The following is a 23,109-nucleotide window of genomic DNA, read 5'->3' on the forward strand; positions in this document are numbered from 1 at the left end:
AAAATTACTTTTGCGCTACTGTGTTCACGTTAGGATTTTACAGCTTCTTAGCAAAAAATTCGTGCCACAAATTAGAAAAATTTTTATTATACAATATTTGATTATCAAAAATTATTCTCATAAAGAACACAGACATTTGACACATATTTTGTAAACTTACTTGCAGATCTCTGTTGTGGTTTTCACAAAGGAGTTGAAGAAATCTCAATATAGGCTGCATTACTAGTACTTTAGACGATAATTTGTTCTGTTCTTCTCTATCACGATGGCGATCTAGCTTTTCAGCCAATATATCCTCCAAAGCAGAACCTGAACTCAAAATTAATGATCCCATGTCTTCTCCTAAAACACACAAGAATATAATTATGTTAAATAAACATCATGGAAACAATGAAAGTAATCACATATGGTTTAAGAACCGAAATGTGATTACTGCTTGTTAAATTCTTTTGTAATAATTACAGAACCACGATGTCCAATGATTTTTTTTTTTGGGGGGGGGGGGGCCAATGAGTGAGGTTACTGCAGATCCGACTTTATCGTATTAATCGGGTTAAAGAGCCTATGTTTCAATGTATTTTTTGGTTGTTGTTGATATCTTGAGATCCGCCATATTAGATCGACGTCACATTTTGTAAACGGAAAGGGGGTCGTATGCGACATCAAATGACACGTTAATTTTCTCGCAAATATAAATCCTGTGATTGGTTTCATGGTAGTCGTAAGGGTTCAAAAATTACAGTTTATGACTGACATCATCTCTATTGTAGATGACGGATGATGTCCCTAATGATGAGAAAGGATTGAAGTGATCCTGATACTGGAGAACTTAAGCGCAACGAGTATAACAGACATCCTGGCGGTATCATAGTCTTTTTGTATTGTCAAGTTTCATGAAACAGGTAATGTGGCGGACAAGCCCCATAGTAGCTGTCCGAAAACTGCTACCAACGGCGAAACGTTCACGACAGTCCTGAAATTCTTTGCCGGAAGGTGAGAGAGAAACACACGACGTCCATCAGCAGAACCTGGAGTCAGTCACATGTCCAATGTGCAAATTCTGCAAACCGACAAGAGGCATGCGTATAAAATAAACTTCCATCAGAAAATAGCAGAGGATGACCCTCATAGGCGAGTGCATTATTGTACCTGGAGCTTACGCCAACAACATCATCCATCGCTCGCATAATACATGACGAGACGTATTTATAAGTAAACTGATTATATAAACCATCAAAACCATAGATAACAGAGATACCCAAACAGTATGCACACATTCAAAAACGAATTATTAGTTTGAAAGTGTTGTATGGAATATGGAACTCCCATGTCATTGGACCCATATTCCTAGGCACATTTTTTGTTTCTGCGGGCTACCTCAAACTGCTTTAGGATATAGTGGTTTCGTCTCTTCTAGCATAAAGTTACACCTTTCCTAGTTATTTCCAGAGGATAATGCACAACAAACTACGGACAAGAGGTTCGCCAATGGACAACTCCTCGATCATTGGATTAGGAGGTGTGGTCCTGTTTGAACTTTTTCCTATGGGGTTACTTGAAACGATGTTTACTCCGGAAAATGCAAACCACCTTCAACACGCATCATGGAGAACGGCAGTATTTAACATAACATACTTCGCAAATGATTTTGTAAGCCTATGCAGAATGACTGTGCACAGAACAAGAGGCAACAGACTGGAAAAACCTCTACAATCTTACCTATGGATACCTCAGTATGAGGTGTGAACATTTAGATATAAATAACGTTTGAAGCGTTATCAAAAACTAATCATGAAAGTTTACGTGATGTTTGATACTTCATTGACCATCACGAATTATAAAATGTGACGTCGATCCAAAGGTTAATTTCAATTTTTGATGTTTTTATTAGTTAAGCGTCCCTTTTCGGCTCAAGGCTACATGAGACATGGACTTGTAGATAAAGGCGAAACCTAAACGACCGTAAGGCAGTCAATGCTATCCTAGCAGGGGAACGTTTAAAAAAGACACGCGTGCTAGCCACTAGATAAGCGGGAAAAGCTATGAGTGCAGTAACCTGATTTACATAGGTGAAGTTAAATCGGATGTACCGTAAGCTCTTCCGTTTCAGAGACATAAAAAAATGTCATACCTTTAGTTGCAGCAAGTATTAATAAGTGGTGAAAGTAAAGAAACTAAATGTAAAAGCAAATTAGACTAATTGCATATAAAACATGAATAAAATATGGTGTGTTCTAAAATGTACAGAAAAAAGGATGGGGTACTACACACGCACACATAAAAATGCGATTACTGAGCCACAATTTGCCTTCAGCTTTAATGATGAATGAAGCTTAAATCAGTCTAAAGGACACTTCATAAAATTTAATTGGTAAATTTAGTCCTGGTAACAATCAATCGGTATCAAAATAAACTGGTAGAAATGTGAGACAAAGATATAAATATTGTAATTTAGTATTCTAGTAGCTATAACAGAGATAAATCTTTACACACTGACTTTGATTTTATTGAAAAGTTTTAGACATTATAACCTCTTAGGGAAATAAATACTGGATCTTTCTATAGTCACATAACCAGATTTGATTTTGTGGTTAACAAGCTTCGCATGACAAAACTATGAAAAACGATGTAGCATCCAAGTGCTTATTTATTCATTTTTAGGCTAAAGAAGACGATGAAAACTAAATGATGATGATGAAATGGAAGGTGAAATAGCAACACATAACACCCATTCCCTGATCGGGATTCGAAACAGCGACAGACAGGTTTTACTATTGCTAACCTGACGGCCTAGGCTACTTGACAATACTATGCGAACTTCTGAATGTATTTTTGAAATTTCAATAAAGTGAACAAAAAAAAAAAAAAAAAAAAAAAAAAAAGTGATAATTCAAGAGCAATAATGTACACATGGGGTGAGGCACCCAAAGAATTCTCCCACACAATATATTCTTACAACTGCATAACCTTTGCTGAAGTCAACTAACCCGGGGTTCCACTTCTTGCACCGGCATATGCTTGTGACGTAGCTATAGCAGCTTGATTCAACTCCTCTCTTAGTTCATCTGTAATTATTATTCCGTTTGGCTTAACTGAAAGCAAACACACAATAATTAAATATATTAATACATAAAATTGCATAAAATGTACTTTTCCTGTTCTGATATAATGAAGACTGACTTGTTTTAATTAGCTGCTTCAAATACTATCTTGTTTCAAACGTTTGCTCTGATATGATTTATTACCGAGAAAATGTAAATTCGGATTGAACTCAGTGAATAAAATTTCAACATGCTTACTAACTCATTACATGTTGCCCAGTAACTTTAATAAATAAATAAGAAAACTGGACATTGTAATGTAGTAAATAAAATGGGATTTTTCATTTTAATACCCATGTTAAAAATATTAGCTTAAATAGAGTACGGTTTCCGCACTATGTCGCTCAATGAAATTTTCATTTTCTTCCATCATTAAACAGCCTTCTCTGGATATTTTCGAGATATTGTAGAGTTGCTTAAATATATTCAATAATGACATATCAACATTATCAGTAGCACAGAAAAAAAATCCGTCGATCATTCAAATATCTTTATTTAAAAGAACAACGAAGCAAGAAAGAAAAAAAGATTCCCATTCTAACCCTTCGGAAGAAGGGCGGTAAGTTTCCTATTGATGTCTAGGCCCAAACCAAGTACCTTTGACAGTTGTACGGACCGATGAGGTTCTACATCCTGACAAGTTCTTCCGAAATTATTACACGAAGAATATGGAAATTTTCCACAAATATTCTCCATGTACTCTAGCCTAAAGACAGGAGTCGTGAAATTGCGACACCGTAAGGTGCGAAAGGCGAGCTTGATTTTCCTTTTCGTTCTCCAAAAATGCAAAAGGGTAGGGCCTTGAAATTTCGTATATTTCCCTTGTACATTAGAGCCTACACTGAGGAAAAGTTATACGAAATGACTCCTACAGAAAAGAAGGGGATCTTCAATCTTTTCATCAGAACTCTTGAGCATAAAAACTTAAATTTATGCAAAATGTTATCCCTGAATTCTTGGTTGAGGATAAGACAGAGTTACACGAAATGTGACCGCTACGAGAAAAAGGAGGTCTTATAACTCTTCCTTACCCTTCAATAGATCTTCGAAAATGTCGGGCATAGCAGCTTGAAATTTTGTACGAATTTTCTCATTGAACCTAGGCTGAAGGTAAAATGAACTTTTACAGTAAGACATGAGACTCCTTAGGAAAGCGGGCTTGGACCATTCTTCACCGTTGATTAAACCTCCAAAACAGTTGGGCGTAGGTAATTAAAATTTTGTACAAATATTCTTAGACTCTAGACTATGGGTACAATGGAATTTTCTGAAATTCAAGAATCAAGAAGGTTGAAAGGGGAGTTAAATGGTATGGATAGGGTAAACCTTTTCTCGTTCTAAGAAGCTGAAATTGTGTAAGAATTTTCTCTCTATATATACACATCTAAATTTTGTGTAAGACTCAGTTTAGAGTACTACATAGGAAGATTAAATAATGATTTTCTTTTGAAACGCTCAGCACACAGCCACAAAATTCGTATACTATATATTTGAACAAAATACAAATACAATCATGCTAGAAAGAGATTTGGCGAAGTTTCGCTACTAAGAAAAGACTCAAAGATCATTTTTGAAAAGTTAATTTTGAGAGTTATAAATTGAGCAATACTTTCCACAAAACGGAGAAAAATCTTACGATTTTAGGTGAAAGAAAGTGATTTTACTTGGTCATAATTTTAGAAAGTACATTCACAGGCGCCTCTAAAAATGAGATTTCAGGATGGTTGGAAGGAATCCACCATTTCGGAGTGAAAAAATTATTTCACTCTTCCTCGAAGTTGTGAAAATTTAACAGGAGCGATTATGTGAGCGGTTACATAATTTCAATGACATTGAAACTGCAACAAGTATTTTAAAAACAGATAATTTATAATACATATAATCAGATATTTTTCTCTCGTGCGGAAATCGGGCATTTAGCTAGTAATAATAACAAAACAAATCTTATGAAAACCAATGAAATGATCTATTTATTGGGTTGATTGCGTTTTTCGTACTAAGTCCATACCAAATGTAAACTTTCAGTTTAATGTAAGGGTCTGATATGTTTAAATTTTCCCTTTCAGCACTCAGCTATATGATATGTAGACCTACAGTTGACGTGAGATTCTTACTACATAAGGTCACAAGTACGCATGTTTTCTAGTGGTATCAAACCGATTTTTTTTTTTTTTAATCTACTGTGTGTAGAGGTGCCTCGAAATTGAGAATAGATATGTTTAAACGGTTGGTAACTGTTGCGTACATTAAAGAAAACTTTAGATCACCAATAAGAGTTATAAATTCCAGGATTTCAATGCGTATTTTAGATTTATACGTAATGTTCAGTAGCACTGGAATCACAAGTGTTCGTGTTTGATTTTAACTCTATCTTCTCGACAATAAAATACGACAGAACTTGAAACATGGTGTTTACTTAATACTGTTTCTTTGCTTCTTACATTTCGACATTGCATTCAATAATTCTTTCATGTACTACTCTGTTTTATTTTTTCTTTTCTTTGTGTTTAGTCCTAACTTGTTTATTTAAATTGTTTAGTTTTGTTTAAAGATGTTTGTTAAATGTAACTTGTTAGCTGTAGAAGAAGAAGAAGCAAGTCGGGTAGGTGCTTGTTGAAACTATGTATAGCAGCAGTGTGTGAGTGCGCGCGTAGCATATAGTTGCACCATCGTAGTGTTCAATGTGCATTTTATGTTAACTCGGGACTTGTAAGAAACAGTCATTGTATTATCAAACCGAACTATTACAGAATGAACCAGCTTTTGTGTTATACAGTCCATCACTTTGACATGCTTTTTTTTTTCTTCTTCTGATGATGCATAATTTTGACTCCACTTAGACTTTACTTTCTAATGATATAAGCCATTGATGAGTATTAAATTTAAGTTTGCACATCATTGTGCCCAAAGTTGTCACTCTCCTTTGATTTTGGTTCGATAAAAAGAATGTTAGCAAGTTGTCTATATACGGGGCACATGCAGGTGGACGGATACCCGAAACTCAGCTTTTTCTTTAGCAAGAGGTAAGATTAAGGTCTTCATACCAATAAATTCCTTCTTTATTTCCATGCGTACGCGCCTTTGGCGTGGGAGATCCGGGTTCGATTCCCGGCGGGAGCTCATGTGGTTCGGATTCCACGTTAATCAGTAGGTCCACGTCTCGTATAGCCTCGCTGCTGAAAGGGACGCTAAACTAAAACGCTCAAAACGCTCTTTATTTCCATGTTTTGGTCGTTACAAAGCTTTTTCCAATTCTATGATTGCTGAACCTTAAAAGTAGGTGTTACGATAGACATATATTTCATGTGCAAAGTGAACATCAGCTTAAAAAGTAAAGAAAAGAAAATCAGGCCAGCCACTATACATTTTCATTGTAAATAAACTAGCAGATGCAATCTATCATAAGGCCAATTATTTTTAATAGTTAAAATTTCTTTGTCATTATTCTTACCAATAAATGTAAAATTAAAATAATAATAATAATAATAATAATAATAATAATAATAATAATAATAATAATAATAATAACAAAATTACAGAAATAACAAACCTTTCCTTCTTGCAATCCTATCAAGTTCTTTCCCTTGGTCTTTCTCTTCATTTGTCTTTGCTGCTATGTCTGATGTATTAACAGTGACTGTCGATTTAATTTCTTGTTGAGCATCTCTCATTTTATCGTGAAACACCTGTGAATCGCAAATAGGAAAAGTCACATTAAAAGAGCAAAATTCAAATTCCTACCACAACACAACTTCGATACGAAAAGAATTTCCAACGGGTAAGACAAGAAGCAAGCACTGGCCTAGGAGATAAAAGTGTGTGCAGAAAGTCTAAAATAAATATTTTTCACACGTGTGAGAAGCATAAAAAGGTTCGATTCTGAAGTCTGTACCGATATATCATTTTAAGTATATTTACTTTTCAGACAACTGTCATCATTCACGAAGATGATTTACATCTTGAAAAAGAGTAAGTACACTCTACAAGCTGCAAATAACATACTAATTCCAAGAAACCGATTTCTACTTGTACTATTAATAAAGAAAATATGACCAACCAAGTAATATGAACAGTCATAGGTAGGTGATAGTTAAATACGGGTTTGTGTGAAAGTAATTAATTATAGTTAGTTTGTCTCCTCGTCATGGAATGTCTCCAAATTAAATAATCTAGATATCAATTCTCTGTTGAATATTTGTAAGTGCAAAAAATCCTCGAAAATATCTACCTTAAGACCAGTGGCGTAGCAGCTGCCCCCGCAACCCCTGCAGTGCGGGGGGGGGGGCCCGAAGTCTTGCGATGAATAAAGATTTAAAGAAGTAGAACTTCAATCTTACTTCTATCGGCTTTACAACTAGGGCCCCTTCTCTATACTTTGCGGGGGGGGGGGGGGCGCAAAAGTGTGCTACGCCACTGCTTAAGACGAAGATACATATTGAATGCTTCGAAATTCATATTACAACGTTTGGGAAATAATTCAATTCACAAAAACAAGCTTAAAGGCTTACGTAAAGAGAAGTCAAAATATGTTTCGTTTTTAACTTAACTTCGTGATATGTGGAAAAATAAACTTGATATCCCATAGCACAAAAACTATTGGCATTTAACATGCTTAGGAAATTTTACAGAAAGTAGCACTTGCTCTTGCCATTAATGTGCACTTTAGAATTTGGAACACTACGAAGAAATTCCTATATAAAGTAGAAAATCTCGAATAATCTACAGAATAAAAGTTCATCAGTATGAAAAATTTCTAGTTCAGTATTCTTACTGCTCTGAATTAGATAATAGTAGCTAGTTCAAATATGAATCTTTAAATATCATAAACCGCTTCCCTTGAGGCCAGGCAAGTGTTTGTGCTTTCTGGTTTCAATGCTGGGAATATAAATTCTGAAACGAAGCCGATTCGATCTATCTTCAAATAGATTTAGTTTCTTAAGTAAATTATCTCTGAAACTTGCAACAGAATTTTGAAATGTACAATAAACTAACATGATACGAAGTTGCTACACAAAGAGTTAAAAAGTGGATGACTGAACGGGGACTCGGACCCAGGATCTTCCGCGTACCATGTTGATGCGTTAACTGCTAGGTCACCCAGTTTGCTTCCCAGAACAGCCATTCACTCTCTTACTCTCCAAGTCGGTGCTTTTTATTTAGATCACATGCCTTATACCCAGGGTTGTGAGAAACCCAGTTTTTTCTTTTTCTTTTTCTTTTTTTTTTTTTTTTTTTAAATAAAGACCAACCCAATAGTTGGGTCTTATTAAATTTTGTCCCTACATTTAAAGCTGTCTTCCTACTTAAAATACCATTTTTAGCACTTATGTTCTATTGTACATACTTAAAATGAAACTCTGAAGAGCCATCCACGTTTCGTGGGATATATTTTGCACTTGGCATTCGCTTATATTTCGATTTCTAGAAAGGACGAAGTAGACAATTAAGTAGAGTATAAAGAAGTAAATAATTCTATATAATATAGAATAGGAATAAAATCCTCTATTACACTCAGGATTCAAGAGCAGCCGTCCTGATTGAAGATTTCTTTCACTTCTCTCCAAACATTCCAGGTAAATACCAGTCACTCCTGAAGTCAAGAGCCAGAGATGAAAGAAAGTGGCTTTATTAACCCTTTTAGCACAAACGCTGTTTCATGCACACATATCATCAATTATCTTTAGAACTTATATGCTAGCTTCGACGTGATTTTAGTTTGTCTTATATCCAGAGGTTATGATGTTATAACAAAATGCATTTTCCGCTCCTTGCGTTCGACGATATAAGGTGAAGTCCTTTCACGTTTAGGCTTGAAATGAAGCTGCGTGGTTTGAGGTAGTGTAGAAATATTTCTATCTTTGCTTAGAAAAAAGTAAAAGAAAAAGAAAGTTTATCAGTATTGTTTGTCGGTACTTTAGGTCCATAGTTCATAAGTATATATTAAGATATAACTTCATAGCATTTAACTCGTTCTTCTCTTCCCATTCCCCTCCTTACATCCAGAAAACATTATATGAATTTTTTAAGGCAAACAAGGAAGTGGGTACTGGTTTAGCTATTATTTATGTGAATTTGTTGCATTTGTATTTGGGTGATGTACTTTGAGTGTAATGCGTGGCACATTAGAAGAATAAGAGTGTTGTCACTGTTTTCAATTCTCCGATAGTACAAAGAACATTCAATAATTTTTGCACACATAGTTATAATAGTGTTATAAGTTGCAATATGATGATGAAATTGTAAGTGAACATACTTTGATCCTTTGGCTACAAGTCCATGTCACTCAATGTAGCCTCCATCTGATGTGACGCATCTCGTCCAACGTTCTTTCCACACCTTGAATGTACTTCAGGTGGCTGACTTTTACACCATTGTTTCATACAAGAAATGAGCGCGTTGTCACTGTCGAATGTTTTTTTTTTCCGCAAATGGGCCTTCAGACGAATAAACAGGATGAAATTCGAAGGAGCAAGGCCGGAATATAAGGAGGCTGAGGGACTACTTCCCAACCCATTTTCATGATTTTCTGCTGTGCCATCATGGCTGTGTGACGCTTGGCATTGTCATGATGGAGATTTATAACCTTAAATTGCAGCTCCGGTCTCTTGGTCGGGAAAGCATGTCGTACTTTATCCAGTGACAAACAATAACACTCCTTATTAATCGTGGAGCCATGTTCCAAGAAGTTTATGAAAATGACACCGCACTGATCCCAGGAAAAGGGGACCGTAATTTTCTTCCAAGCAACATCCTACGAATTGATGTGGCTGATTCATTACTGGTTTTGAACAGGAATTCCATTCCCTACCGTTGTCGGGTCCTGATGTATACTTCAGTGTCCATTGTGATTTACATGTGAACAATACGAAACAATTATTACCATTTTGAAGCCAAAGGATTAATTAGTTTACCTATAATTTCATCACAATATTGTAACTAATAACAATATTATACCCACCTATGCAAAACTTATTAAACGTCCTTTGTATCTTATTTGTATTGTCAAATAGAACTGAGAAATATTTTTACCCACGTAACTCTTCTAGATATTGCTACGAAACTTGGCACACGTATTACGTATAAATCATAGTATTTTTAAGTTAGATCATATTCGGGTACTCAAGAGGACATCAGATTTCCAAAAAGCAATTTTCGGAGGAAAATTTCCCTTATTATCCCTTTTTGTACGTTATGAAGACATGCACATGGTATCATCAGAAAGAATGTTTCATTCTAGAGAATGACGTATAAGCCATGATACTTGGATGAATAGTAGTAGAATAATCAGAACTGAATCGAAATTTTTCTCTAAAATTGCAGAAATTTGAAAGAGTTCAACCTAATACGGAAAACAATTTAATGTTCATAATTGCGACTACTAGGTGTGAAAAGGATAGTTAGCTCACATCTTGCTTTTTCATTGTAACAATATATTGTATAACGTCAACCACAAAGAGCGGGCTCAGCGTGAGCCCTAATGATATTAGTGAGCAAGATATCGATCTAGAGAAGTCTCTCTCAGAAAAGCGATCCCGGACTCGCCAACTTGAGCCTCAGTGAGACGTGAGCGCAAGCTTCATTCAAGATAGTGAGTTTGAGCCCGAGTGAATCCTGATTACAAAATGGCCAAGAGAATGACGTATGAACCATGATGTCGGATAATTAGTACTAAAGCAGTAGCTACTTAACTGCAAGTCCACATTTTCCTTAGAAAAAGCAAGAATCTAAAAGGATAGACTGAATTTAATATATATAGTATATTGAAAGAACTGAAATGGAATATTTTTTTAAAATTTCGTTCTCAGTTGCCAATTTGCTTTCTTACAATATATTTTACGATTAAAGGACTTGCTATACTACATTTGATAATCATACTATATGCCACATATTTCACTAGATATGAAAGAAAAATCCGGGAGTTTCTCGATCTTCCTTTTAATGCAGCTACTTTTCGTTTATATACGTGTGTAGTGTAGTGTTGAGAAAATACAGGCAGATCTATAGTGATTTTCTTTTCTAAATGAAGCATTTAGTGTCTTTGATTAAAACTATAGTATTAAAAACAAAGTCTGATTTGGAATTTGGAATTATCATAAGAGATCTTGTTTCTTTTTTAATGAAACTCGTTTTCCTTTGTGTGTGTGTATGTATTGAAAAATCCTTTTTTTTTTTTTTTTTTTTTTTTGTATTGAAAGGATTTCAATACTTCGTATTTATTTTGTATTGTGTATGTATTGAAAAATCATCCGATAGTAGTACTGAAAAATCCTTTTTTTTTTAAGTGAAGCATTTTCAATTTGTAATTAACTAACACACGGAGGACATTTTATTATTTATATACAGTAATACGCGAGTATGTACGACAAAAACAAAGGGAACGTAGTCGTATTGCTTTTTGTCCCAGATTACACTTGAATATCGTTACAGTGAATTTGACAGAGTACGAACTAAATTCGTTAAGCATGATTCTGAAACACATTTTTTCCGCAGTATTTGTTCTGGAGATCTCCTTTTGATAATATTAAAACCAATTCTGAAACTAGGCGTGTACTGGGAAACAGTATTGAAGAAACTGATCACATTAAGGTTATCATTTCAATCCAAGTTTTGAAGTATAATTTTGGAAGTGGATTTTTTGGGCTGGGGAATATTCCAACAACCCTTCTTATACCACAACCTAGCTCTTGTACTTGGGCAATCCAGTGTCCATATTCAGAATACCTCTGACGGTTGTGTTATCATTATATATTAATGAAAGGAGAAAACAACTGGATCTTAACACATCAGGTGCGAATTTAATGATACACAAAGAATGAAAAAGTGGATGACTGGACTTGGAACTCGATTCCGAGTTCTTCGTCGTGCCGAACCGATGCGTTAACCACTACGGCACCCAGTTCGCTTCCAGTAACCGACTTCAAGAGAGAGAGAGACAGAGTATGGCTGTAATAATTGAAAACAGCACTGCAATTAATATGCTATGACTTTGTTTGGAAAAAAGTAATTCTCTGTTACTATATCATATGCAAATCAGATTATGTCTTATTCTATCATATAGTTTCTCCTAAATCATTCATATCAACATTTCATTCATATCAATATATAAAGATATTTGACATTTGAATATCCGAATTTTCGCTTTCAATACTGGAACAATTTTTCTCATTTTAACACCGTTAACGTGTAATATACTGAATATTACACGTAAGAAATAACAAAACGTCAATTCCCTTCTCACTTCTAACCCCACAAAGCGCATTAGTTAAAATGTAATGATCATATCTCATAGCTACTAGGAAATATCCACTAACAAATAAATGGAATACACCTACTTACTTTAAAGAAAGCTTGACTCAGATCTCCTCCCATAAGCTTCGTATACATGCTTTTTTGGATGACAGGATTTCCTCCTTCGAGAAGTGCTATACCCAATTCTACAGCTTCAACGTATATGGAGGGCGAGTGAACAGATTTAATCACCAATTCAACAACAAGATCGGAGGCACCTTCTCGATCCAGATGACTCTGCACTTCATGTAATGTCCGTCCTGCCCGGCTTAAAATTTTTGCTGCAGAAAATAAATTCTTGTACAGTTCCGAAAATAATAGTAACGCAGAAAGACAAAGAAAGTAACACAGACAAAGAAAGCATACTGCATTATTTCTTAGCACACATATTTTCCCAGCAGTTTTTGAACTACAGTAATCGGCAAACATGGTTTGCAACCAGTACGGAGTCAGAACGCAACTGTCTCAACATATTACTTCTTTTCTAACATTTTCGTCTAACACATGTTCGGTACCTGACAACCTTGTACCAAATTATTGACCATTAACCTTCTGTAGCACCAGCACTACGTATTGAAAGGCAACAATTGAATATTCAAGTGAAAAATATTATATTCATGGATGAAAATATCATGTAAAATATCGAAATAAGTTTTATTAGCAATTTCAATGGTTCTAATTTTGGCCTTATTAAACTGCAAGATGAATTTCTTTAAGATTCAGCTTCAACAGAGTAAGGACATTCATTTATTCGCGGATGTAAATTTTGTTTCCACTTATTGAAGAAGTAATAATATCTGTCTTCGAAGTTAAACACAAAATTAACTACGTAATCAATTAACTACAAATTTCAGAATTTTCTTGTTGTTAGTGCACATTCTCCGAACTATTTCCTTACCTCCTGGGCCGTGAGTTATAGTTGGAAGTTGAGATGGTATAGCAAGGTCTACAGTATTTTGCTTCTGCTGAAAAGTCTTCCCGAAATATCTGCTGAGTAAACTGTTGCGGAGAGCATCGCCCTAATGTACAAAAAGAACCTAATTAATGCTTTACTCACAGCAACCGGAAAATTTGTGATGGAAAATAGCATTTAGAAACTAAAGATATTTATTCCAATAGGCAATTGGCATGCTTTCAATCAAATATGAATTATATAATATACTCTACCTAGAACTAATCTTACAACTACGAAGACCTATGAGAGGATTCATTATATACGTGTACTTTAACTACTGCAACAATTCTACTTAGATGTAAGCTCATGCAAACTTTGGTATTACAAATTTGGTCATATACATAAGGTTTATCATAAAGTCTGCATTAATATTGCAAATATCACACAATATTAAATATGCTGTTATTCTATCTTAAACCTGCTTCAGTGTTAATATTATAATTTAAATTTTCACTTGTTCAGAACTACCATTCCTCATAAATGGATAAGCATTAACAAAAGCCAAACTATAAATATTTTGCTTTACAAGTGTACTATTTTATTTAAAACAGTATACCTCATACACTATAGGCGATGTCAATTACAAACCTTCCAAGCAATAAGGCATACTTTAGATACTCCAGTCTTCAAACTTAGGATGCATTCTAATAGAAAGAATAACATCAACATAATTACTGACCAATCAAAATACACTCAGAAAAGTAAACATCAACACTGGTGTCTGAAAGTTGTGTTCATAAAGAGCAAAGAGTAATAAAAAAAAGCACTTAAAGGAGTGGCTATCCACACGATAGCTAGAGTACTTATTAGTATTGTTCATTCGGTAAATGCGGTTATTCATATTAAATACAAGAATGGTATGCATCAGTGTAAGGAAAAAGAATACAACAGACAAGAAATAGATTCAAGCACTTTGCAGTTTTGCACGCTACGAAAAGATAGAGCATGCATCACAATAGTAAGGGATAAAAAATACATTTTAGCAGTGCTTCACTTTCATACCCTTTTTTGCTCTTCTAATTCCGTTTCATTCACTGCTCTAGGATCACCCTGACAGCATGTTTGAGAAAAGGGAGAATTTATTTTTCAGCATGTGTAGAATGCACATTCCTAACTCCATCACTTGTCTTACTCTCTAGACAAGGAAGAAAGAGAAATTTTTTATCACTTGTTAATTGAGAAAACAATGCAGAGGATTAGTCTCGCATTTCTCAGGCAACAATCTTCCCAGCAACATTAAAAGCAGTACCTACTGAGAGTTGGTAAAATAGCTTTGAGGAAGAGAAAAATGCAAGTATTTCGGTGTTTTATATGGCGGGCGCAATAAAAGTAATGTATTAGTACTTCACAAGTGACCATAAACCTTAGAATGTGTGATGAACTACCAGAGAAGTGGAAGAACACTGGTACACTACATTTGAGTGAAGGGAATGATTGCCCATACTACACAGTTGTCGAAGAAATAAAGAAACAAAACAAGCGACACGGAGTCTATTAAAATATTAATTAATTAAGAAATATGTACATAGATAAACAGTTTTTTCTAAAGTGTCGTGTACACCATTGTCAAACTCTGAATTACCCATCCATTTAATTTCTTTTTGTAATTAGAAAATGTGAAATTCTACATTTGTAAAATGCTATTCTCATTCTCTTTCTTTCTTGAGGTAAATGTTGTACACTTCGATTCATCTTGTTTGGAATTATTTTAGTTCTTTGAATAACATTTTTCTGCATGATGTGCGTGAATCACCTGCTAGTACTGGAAATCAGTGTATACATAAGCATCAAACACAATTTTCTGTACTGGTCGTCTTTCCACTTCTTCCTTTTTTGATATTTATCTTCATCAAACGTTTAAATTATACCTTCTTCATTTGCAGAGAGAAAAATTAATTTATAATCAATTTATAAAAGTTCCTTCGTGTCATGTATTTGTACAGATCAGATTAACATAGCTATAAAACTGCAGCTATGATAATAAATGTCATATTTGAAACAGTAGGAAAGTAAAACGATGAGCAGTCTTCAAAACAAACAATATACAGGGCCTACATTTCAACAGATAATTTTATCAAAACTTAAATGCATTAACTCAATTTCTCCTCACTCTGATGTGCTATTTTCATGACATGCACTAACATCCGTTTGAGAAAAAGCACAGAATGGAAATCAATAACTTTATATATATATATATATATATAATAAAATGACATTACTGTGTATTAGTACGTAAATTCATAGCATGTACACTACCAACTAAGATCCTGAGGTATATTTCAACTTTACGTCTTTCAAGTATATTATTTTTGAATATACATCCAAATAATGAATTGTTTCTTATGAGAAAAAGTAGAACTATTATTAAATTTGATTTCTTCAATAGGCAGTGCGATTATATTTTATTCCTCTGTTGGCTCTTTATCCAAAGCATCATTAATAACAGGAATACTGCCTTGGTAGAAAAGTTTACGTTACGAAAACTTAGAATTTGAATCTATAAATACATAATCATCCTTACACCGCTTATTGGCACTGTAAAGCAAATTTTTCTTAAAGGCAAAGACTCATCGATATATATTCTTTTTTATTCTTCTTAATTTGCCTTTTCTTACTGATATTATGATTTATGTAAATCAGACATCACGTTATTAAAACCATCGAAGCATAACGAGATAAGAAACCTAGAGAGAAACACACACAAGATAAACATAGTAATGCCGGACGCTGAAAATCAGAGTTATTCTTGATTCAACAGTCGTTTTCGACTGAGAACAGATTTTTACTCTACTTTACAACCATATCTGAGGATAAAGAATAGCTTGTCTTCGTCTTCTGAATATTTCCAAAATCGTAGTCTTTTAAGATCTAGCTTACACTGCATACTCTACAAAAGAATGAACAATTAAAATATCAAGACAATAGATTGGGAATAAGAGAAATTCCGATTTTTTTTTTTTTTTTTTTTTTTTTTTTTTTACATTGGAAACACGCACATAACATTTTTGTATATTCTAATGTCCCAAAACAACCAAAATAGTTTCGATTTTGCCTAAAAATCTTTCTTCTAAATTTCGACGATGGTAGAAAGATAGGGTAATTGGAAAATTAGCGTTATGCTTACGTAAGGCATTATATTGAATATTCTTTATAAGGAATTTCATTTTTTTTTATTTCTTTTTAAAGTATAAGCAATCGTGACATTTATTTCAACTTTAACACATTACTATGTCTCACACCCACCTCACACCACACACGGAAAGTATAAACACTTGGTTTTTATTTATTGTGTACACACTTAGGTCACTTGTGAAGAACTGATTTGTTACTAGAAGTAAGAAATAAGTAGTAGTAATGATACAATTATCCCTAAGTAACTTATTTACCTTTTCCCCATATTCTGGATCAATAGCCATCATCTCACGTAACGTTCGCAATACTTTCACACACAGCTTTTCTTCTTTTTCTTCAAGCAGCTTCTCAGTATGTTTGATCAATCTCAAAAGAAATAGAATATAAAATCAATAAAAGGGTAATAAACACTGTTAAGATTTAATTTGCTCCTGCATTAACGACAATCGTCTGTTCGCTAAGAGGAACTTGTCCCAAACTTCACCGAATATAGACTGGAATGATATCGAATATTTCCACCCACGTTTACACCAATAAAAATTAATCAATATATTAGTAATCTTTGTACATATTTAATTTACAATAAAAATACCTATTTCTAAAGCTTCAATCTGCCTCATAACTACGAGTACCATGAAGTAACCGTGCATACGTTTTATTTTTTTTCTTTCTTTTTTTTCAAAAATCTAAAGATCCCACTCAGATATTCGCTTTGCGCCATCACGTAAAACATTAGAACACCGGTACATGGAGTCCCTAGCTTAACTTTATCTTCTGCCAAGTGGGCTTTGCGGTAAATGAACACCGTGTGTATGGGTTTTCTCGGGGCTCTTCCGTTTCCTTCCACTTTCCTCATTTCAATATTTTATTCATTATCATCATCATTGTCTCCCTTAGACTCACTGCACAATCGTGGAACGTTAAACCAAAAACAAAAACTTACTCAGGATGCCCGTTTTGACTTGAAATCGTACTATTCCTATGTAATCTGAAAACTACAGTACAAAACCATGATAAAGTAGACATATAAATATTTATTTTTTTCATCTGAAGGTAGTAAAAAAAAAAAAAAATCTTGGCTAACTTTAGCGAACACTTCTTATGTTTTTCCTCTAAATTTATTTTAAACCAATACCATTGTTTATATGATCTACTAGAACGTATATTTTTGTATGCTTATACGGAAAATGGATGTATTACATTGTAAGTAATGAAAAATCTTCAAAGTTATCAAGATATAATTTTGCATACTGATTCAATGATTTAAATTTCCTTTTATAACTTACATAAATGTATAAATGTTCAAAACCATGTATCGCTTTAAAGCTCTTACGGCTAAAATACATACCGGCGAATGAATCCACCACTTTCACATCTTTTCCTCGCTTCAGTACCTAGAGGAAAAAGTAGCTCTGGCCTATACAAAATATCTACCAGGAGAGAGAGCTCAGACTGCACCAATGGCTTAAGTTGGTCCTCTAACAATGATACTATGTCCTGAAGACCTTCAATAATACTGCGGTCGAGGTGCATTAACTATGACGAAAGAAACAAACATTAATTCTGAAATTTCTGATCATGTTTAGAAGATATCTTTCATATACATGAACAATGTCAGAAGTACGAGGAAATATTTGCATATTTGGACAAAATTTACGAACTAGACTACAATTCGTTTTTTTTTTTTTTTTTTTTTTTTAACTGAACGTCTCTTTTTAACAACAAAGCTGTATCAAAACGTTAGTCTGGAATATTCACAAACATTATCAAAAACATACCTATTAACATATCTCTGTCTTATTCCAACATTATGAACTTTCAATAAAATGCTTTAAAATGAGTAAATGGTGCACAGTTTATTACTTTCAGTCTTTTACTCGTGTCTGATTATATAACACTCGTCCCTTTTTAAGTCAAGTTTCAAAAATATTAGTCATTGCTGGTAACTTTAAGGAGTAAAACTGTATTTGCTTTTGAGACATAAATATGTGATAAACCTGCTTCTTTGAATCTATAATATATTGGAAGGCTTGTAGTACAAACACAATTACCCACAACTTATCTAGAAATATTGTTCTTACCAGTGGCGGCGGTTGGACGTTAAAAGTGGGGGGGGGGGGCAAGACATGATCTGAACAATTGTATATCAATGTTAGATTTCCTGGTTGTTTCTAACACTGATCAAAAGTTGTATAACCAATAGGACACTACCTTTTTTCACTTAAAATACCATATATCGTATTTTTATTTTATTAAGTAAATTCATAAGAGCAATACAGGTAGGTACTAGCCCTTTATACTCTTAAACAACGAAAGTGTTAAAAGAGATTTGAGTTCTTGCTCATAAACATCTTAAAATTCTGTCTGGAAAATTGTGTGATCATCAGATTATTTAATAAATTTGCAAAATAAATAAATAGAAGGGACAATATTAATCATAGTAATGAATAATGACGCTTGTTTTGCAGAAGTTATATTGGAACTGGGAATTACTGAACAACTTATACTTTTAATTCCACACATGCAATTAAATCAATAATTTACTCTTAGAAAATGAAATACAATAAGCACTGCAAGCATATATGATACTTAAAGAAATATGAAATTGCAATATTAATTGCTTTGAATTGCAATTAAAACGCAATTCCTGTAGCTTTCTTAACTCCACGGGAAGGCAAATAACCAATACGTACGCAAAGGCAAATATTATATGGCATCATTTTTTTCCTATGAAACAGTAATACATACAAAACCTTTACCAGGGTGTCCACCTTCTGGAAAATAAGTGAAAGTCAGAGAAAGGTCAGGGAAGTAAAATGTATAAGGTGAAGTCAGTGAAATGGCAGATTGGTCAGGGAAAGTCAGGGAAAAATCGATTTAGGTCCATTGTTCAATTATCGAATTTATGAAATAGGGTTGATTTCTTTACTGTTACTGGATGCAAAATGTGGTGTTCTCAATGATGATATTGAGGGAGTCAGTATTCTCTGATATAGTTGTTGAAACTAATTTTCTGTGAGAAACACACTTAACTGCATCCTGGTATATTTGCTCAAAAGGGTAGACGCTGTTCTAGAAGAATTGCATGGTGCCAAGAGGATATCTGGACAAGTGGCTGAGAACGCGAAGAAATTGTATCTCCAGCTCACAGTGAAAGCTCAGACTGAAGATTTTAAGGAACACTCGAATGAATTCATAGCCAATGACAGAGATGGTATTGGACTTGATGAGTGTTTTCTTAGTCTTAGGAAATGGAAAGAATTTCGTTGACTTATGGACAGTTATGAAATTGTGTTTTATCTTCTTTCACGAAAATGCATTTTTTGAAAGTGGTTTCACAATAAATAAAATTCTCATTGTTGACAACTTACAAGAAGAATCTCTGGTGGCTCATCAATGGATCATATATGATTCTGTGATGAGAATAGGTAGATTATCAGGATTAATAATTACAAGAGGTATGATAAATTCAGTGAGAAGTTCAATGAGACAATATCAGGTGTATCTGGAAAAGGAAAGAGAAATAAATGCTGGAGATGAGAGAAACAGACGATTCAGCAACAACTAAAGGAGCTGGAGGAAAAAGAAAATTAAACTGCGGAGACAACAAGAAGGATATTCAGATCAATGAGAAGAAAACTATGCGAGAAAGGATGAAAACAAATTTCTAAATGGGTTGCATTTAACGACTGCACCAGCAAAAGTATGTGTTACATAATCTTTTTTTTTTTTTTTTAATAATTACTAAAATCATGTATGAACTATTTATTACAACAGGCAATATTATAATGCTGTGTAATTGGTATTACAATGTGTAAGCGTATAATGTGTAATTTTTTTCATATCTTAAGTACTCTGTATACTGCACACTTTCGTTTGTAACTTTACATTTTGTGTAATATGTAGGCCTAATGCACGTGTTTGTAAATTTACGTTCATTTGGAAAGAAAATTGAAAAAAGAAAGAAACAGAAGGGGAAGAGAACAAGGCCAACTATGGGGAGTGTGGAGACTGAGGTTTCTTTTTTCTATATTTTTATTATTCAGGAGTCAGGGAAATCTGGAACTTTCGTCATGGAATGTCAGGGAAAGTCAGAGATCTTCTCTCCAAATTGTGTGGACGACCTTTTTACATTTCCAAATGAAACTATATAAATTAGGGCGTCACTTCAAAAAAGTGAGGGGGCAACTGCCCCCCTCTTGCCCCCCCAAATCGCCGCCCATGGTTCTTACAATGTACTTGTTCTCTGTTTGGCCTAGTAAATGAATTTAACTTAGGCTGAGCAGGTTTTAATGTAGACGGGATCTTATTGAAATTCAATTAACTTAAGGATGTCATAAAATCAGAGAAACTTAAAAATCCTATTCTAGGGGAAACTCGTGAATTATACAACTACGTAAGAACAGGGAGATAAAAGACAGTACATAGCCTATTGAAAGAGTACGTTAACTATTTGAAGATGAATAAATAACATACGTTAATAAATCCTGTCAAGAGAGAAATTCATATGCAACAATTCATAGAATCTTTTATTTGGAACTGATTAAAAAGGAATATCATATTCAAATACTGCATGTCCTAACTAAGAAAATTATGCAAATAGAGCAAAAACATGTAGAATTTGTAGGTCAGATCGAAAAGATACATTGTTTTTGTATTATTTTTGGTAATAAACGTTGAATTATCAGGTTATCCAGGTTTTTAAAAATACATTTGTTCAATTTCGTGGAAATAGCTAATCCCTGGATAACTTTTATTTACTTAACATTTCTAATCAATGAATACATTGTACATAGATCTTTGAACAACATATATCCTGAACCAAGTTGAATGTGATATTTAAAGGAAAAATTCACTGAAAACACATTTCAACAATGGACTCACCTGTGATTGTGAACGCTCCATTTTCGGAGTTTTTGCATGCTGCAACCACTTGCTTGTCTGTCTACTTAACATCGCCGCTTTGTTAAACATGGCAGCTACCTGAGTTTCTAAATCTGAAGGAATGGCTATCCCTCTGCTTTTCGCTAAAGAGAACAAGTTTATAGTTTACGTACCACATAGTAATATTAGAGATGGGTGAAAAGTAATTAGGCATTAAAAATCTGCATTGTGCAATCTTAATGAAACACTGCGTACATATATATTATGGAATAGGATTACGTACTTACACACACATTTCACAATATGATTGCTTTCTTATCTTTCAAGTAAGATAATTAGCCGCTTGACTGTCCAGGAGATTGTGGTACCCTACGAGGTGTAGAGTTCAAGGCGAGTGCTACCTGACGATTTTTGAAGAGTATGTTAGGTCCAAAGTATCTAGCTGGGGAAACATCAATAAGCTTGTTTTCATAAGAGACTGCATGTTGCCACTCTTTGAACTTAACGTATAGGCCTGGTTGGATCGCGATTTCCCGGAACTTTGGCTGGGATGACGAAAACTTTACGAATGGTTTGCCAGATATCTAGATTTCACGCCCTGTGACTTTTTCCTGTAAGGCTCGGCAAAAAACAAAGTGTCCAAGACAGAGCCACGCGCTCTGAAGTCATTGAAGAAAAGGATTCGGGACATTATCAGTAAAGTCCTGCAGGAATTTCTACTGAATACTGTGGATTCCATTCCCATTCGTTGGAGGATGCCGTCTATGCCCACGTAGAATTCTGACCTAGCACATGCAATCCTATCTCATAATGTACAGACTTAAATAATAATAAAACAATGTTTAGTTGCTTCTCATTCATCTTGAAGTTTGTATGAAGATGATGTAACATTGTTTAAGTTTATATACACATGATATAATACACCGCATAATCAGCAACAAAAATATATTTAATAACTAATAATGCAATTTCCACATTCAACATTATCGATATTCTTCGTTGTTTTGTATTAGATAACGTTCCTCCATTATACTTGGCAATTGTCTAAGTTTCTTGAAATGTTATCAAAGTAGTGTCAGAATTTATATTCCAGACTATAAAATAAGACTTATTATTATTATAATTATTACAGGGTTTAACTTAGTGTTTACTTATTATTAGCAAAGTTGCTCTATCTACATCACTTTGGAATCTAAATTATGTTTTTTAAGCTTTTACTATAGTAAACAGAGAGAATCACGATTAGCTTTTAAATTATGACAATTTAATATTCATATTTTTATGCGTAACAATATGCTGCTCTGTCTTTAATACAATGTGTCAATATTATAACTGGCTATTTGATGAGATCAGATTAACTCATTGAAGAGAAATCTTAATGCGTTTTGTTCATTTTTCTAATTCTACGATACATTTTTGCCAACTTAACAACACAAACAACTTACGATTTGTCAGGTCCCCTGGAGACCTATTTTTGCTTACAGGAACATCCATTTTAATAAAAGAAAATGCTTAGCATTGTAATAAGCTGAATAAAAACGTATTTAAAACACAACTGAGCAAGAAAGATGGCGGCAGTATACAAATAAATGTGAGTGGTCCCGATGAGGCTCAGTCTCTACTGTGTATATACTATGCATATACTATTGTATGGAGCTTAAGGAGGGCATGGTGGCTCAGTGGTAGAGGGCTTACCTCTGGTGCGTGGGGTCCTTGGTTCGATCCCCGGCCAAGTAAGTTTATGGTGGA

The 23,109-nt window shown here is 34.1% G+C and overlaps 1 protein-coding gene across 14 annotated transcripts in view; it reads right to left on the bottom strand.

Moving 5' to 3' along the window:
• The window catches only part of Itpr (Inositol 1,4,5,-trisphosphate receptor), a 281,735-nt gene that overhangs the window by 92,526 nt on the left and 166,100 nt on the right, over nucleotides 1-23,109 (bottom strand). For 10 of the 14 annotated variants that reach the window (XM_081762388.1, XM_081762394.1, XM_081762393.1 and 7 more), the window contains 9 exons: nucleotides 21,361-21,503; nucleotides 17,825-18,012; nucleotides 16,731-16,842; nucleotides 14,347-14,394; nucleotides 13,288-13,408; nucleotides 12,438-12,670; nucleotides 6,652-6,787; nucleotides 2,988-3,092; nucleotides 161-342 (listed from right to left, as the gene is read on the bottom strand). In XM_081762388.1, the coding sequence (XP_081618514.1) occupies nucleotides 161-342; nucleotides 2,988-3,092; nucleotides 6,652-6,787; nucleotides 12,438-12,670; nucleotides 13,288-13,408; nucleotides 14,347-14,394; nucleotides 16,731-16,842; nucleotides 17,825-18,012; nucleotides 21,361-21,503 (1,268 nt within the window). The remainder of the gene's footprint in view (nucleotides 1-160; nucleotides 343-2,987; nucleotides 3,093-6,651; nucleotides 6,788-12,437; nucleotides 12,671-13,287; nucleotides 13,409-14,346; nucleotides 14,395-16,730; nucleotides 16,843-17,824; nucleotides 18,013-21,360; nucleotides 21,504-23,109) is intronic. The other 4 variants (XM_081762389.1, XM_081762398.1, XM_081762399.1 and 1 more) reach the window with 1 other exon arrangement.

This window comes from Thermobia domestica, chromosome 6 (genome assembly GCF_964235325.1).
Source record: "Thermobia domestica chromosome 6, izTheDome1.hap1.1, whole genome shotgun sequence".
Lineage (NCBI taxonomy): Eukaryota > Metazoa > Arthropoda > Insecta > Zygentoma > Lepismatidae > Thermobia > Thermobia domestica.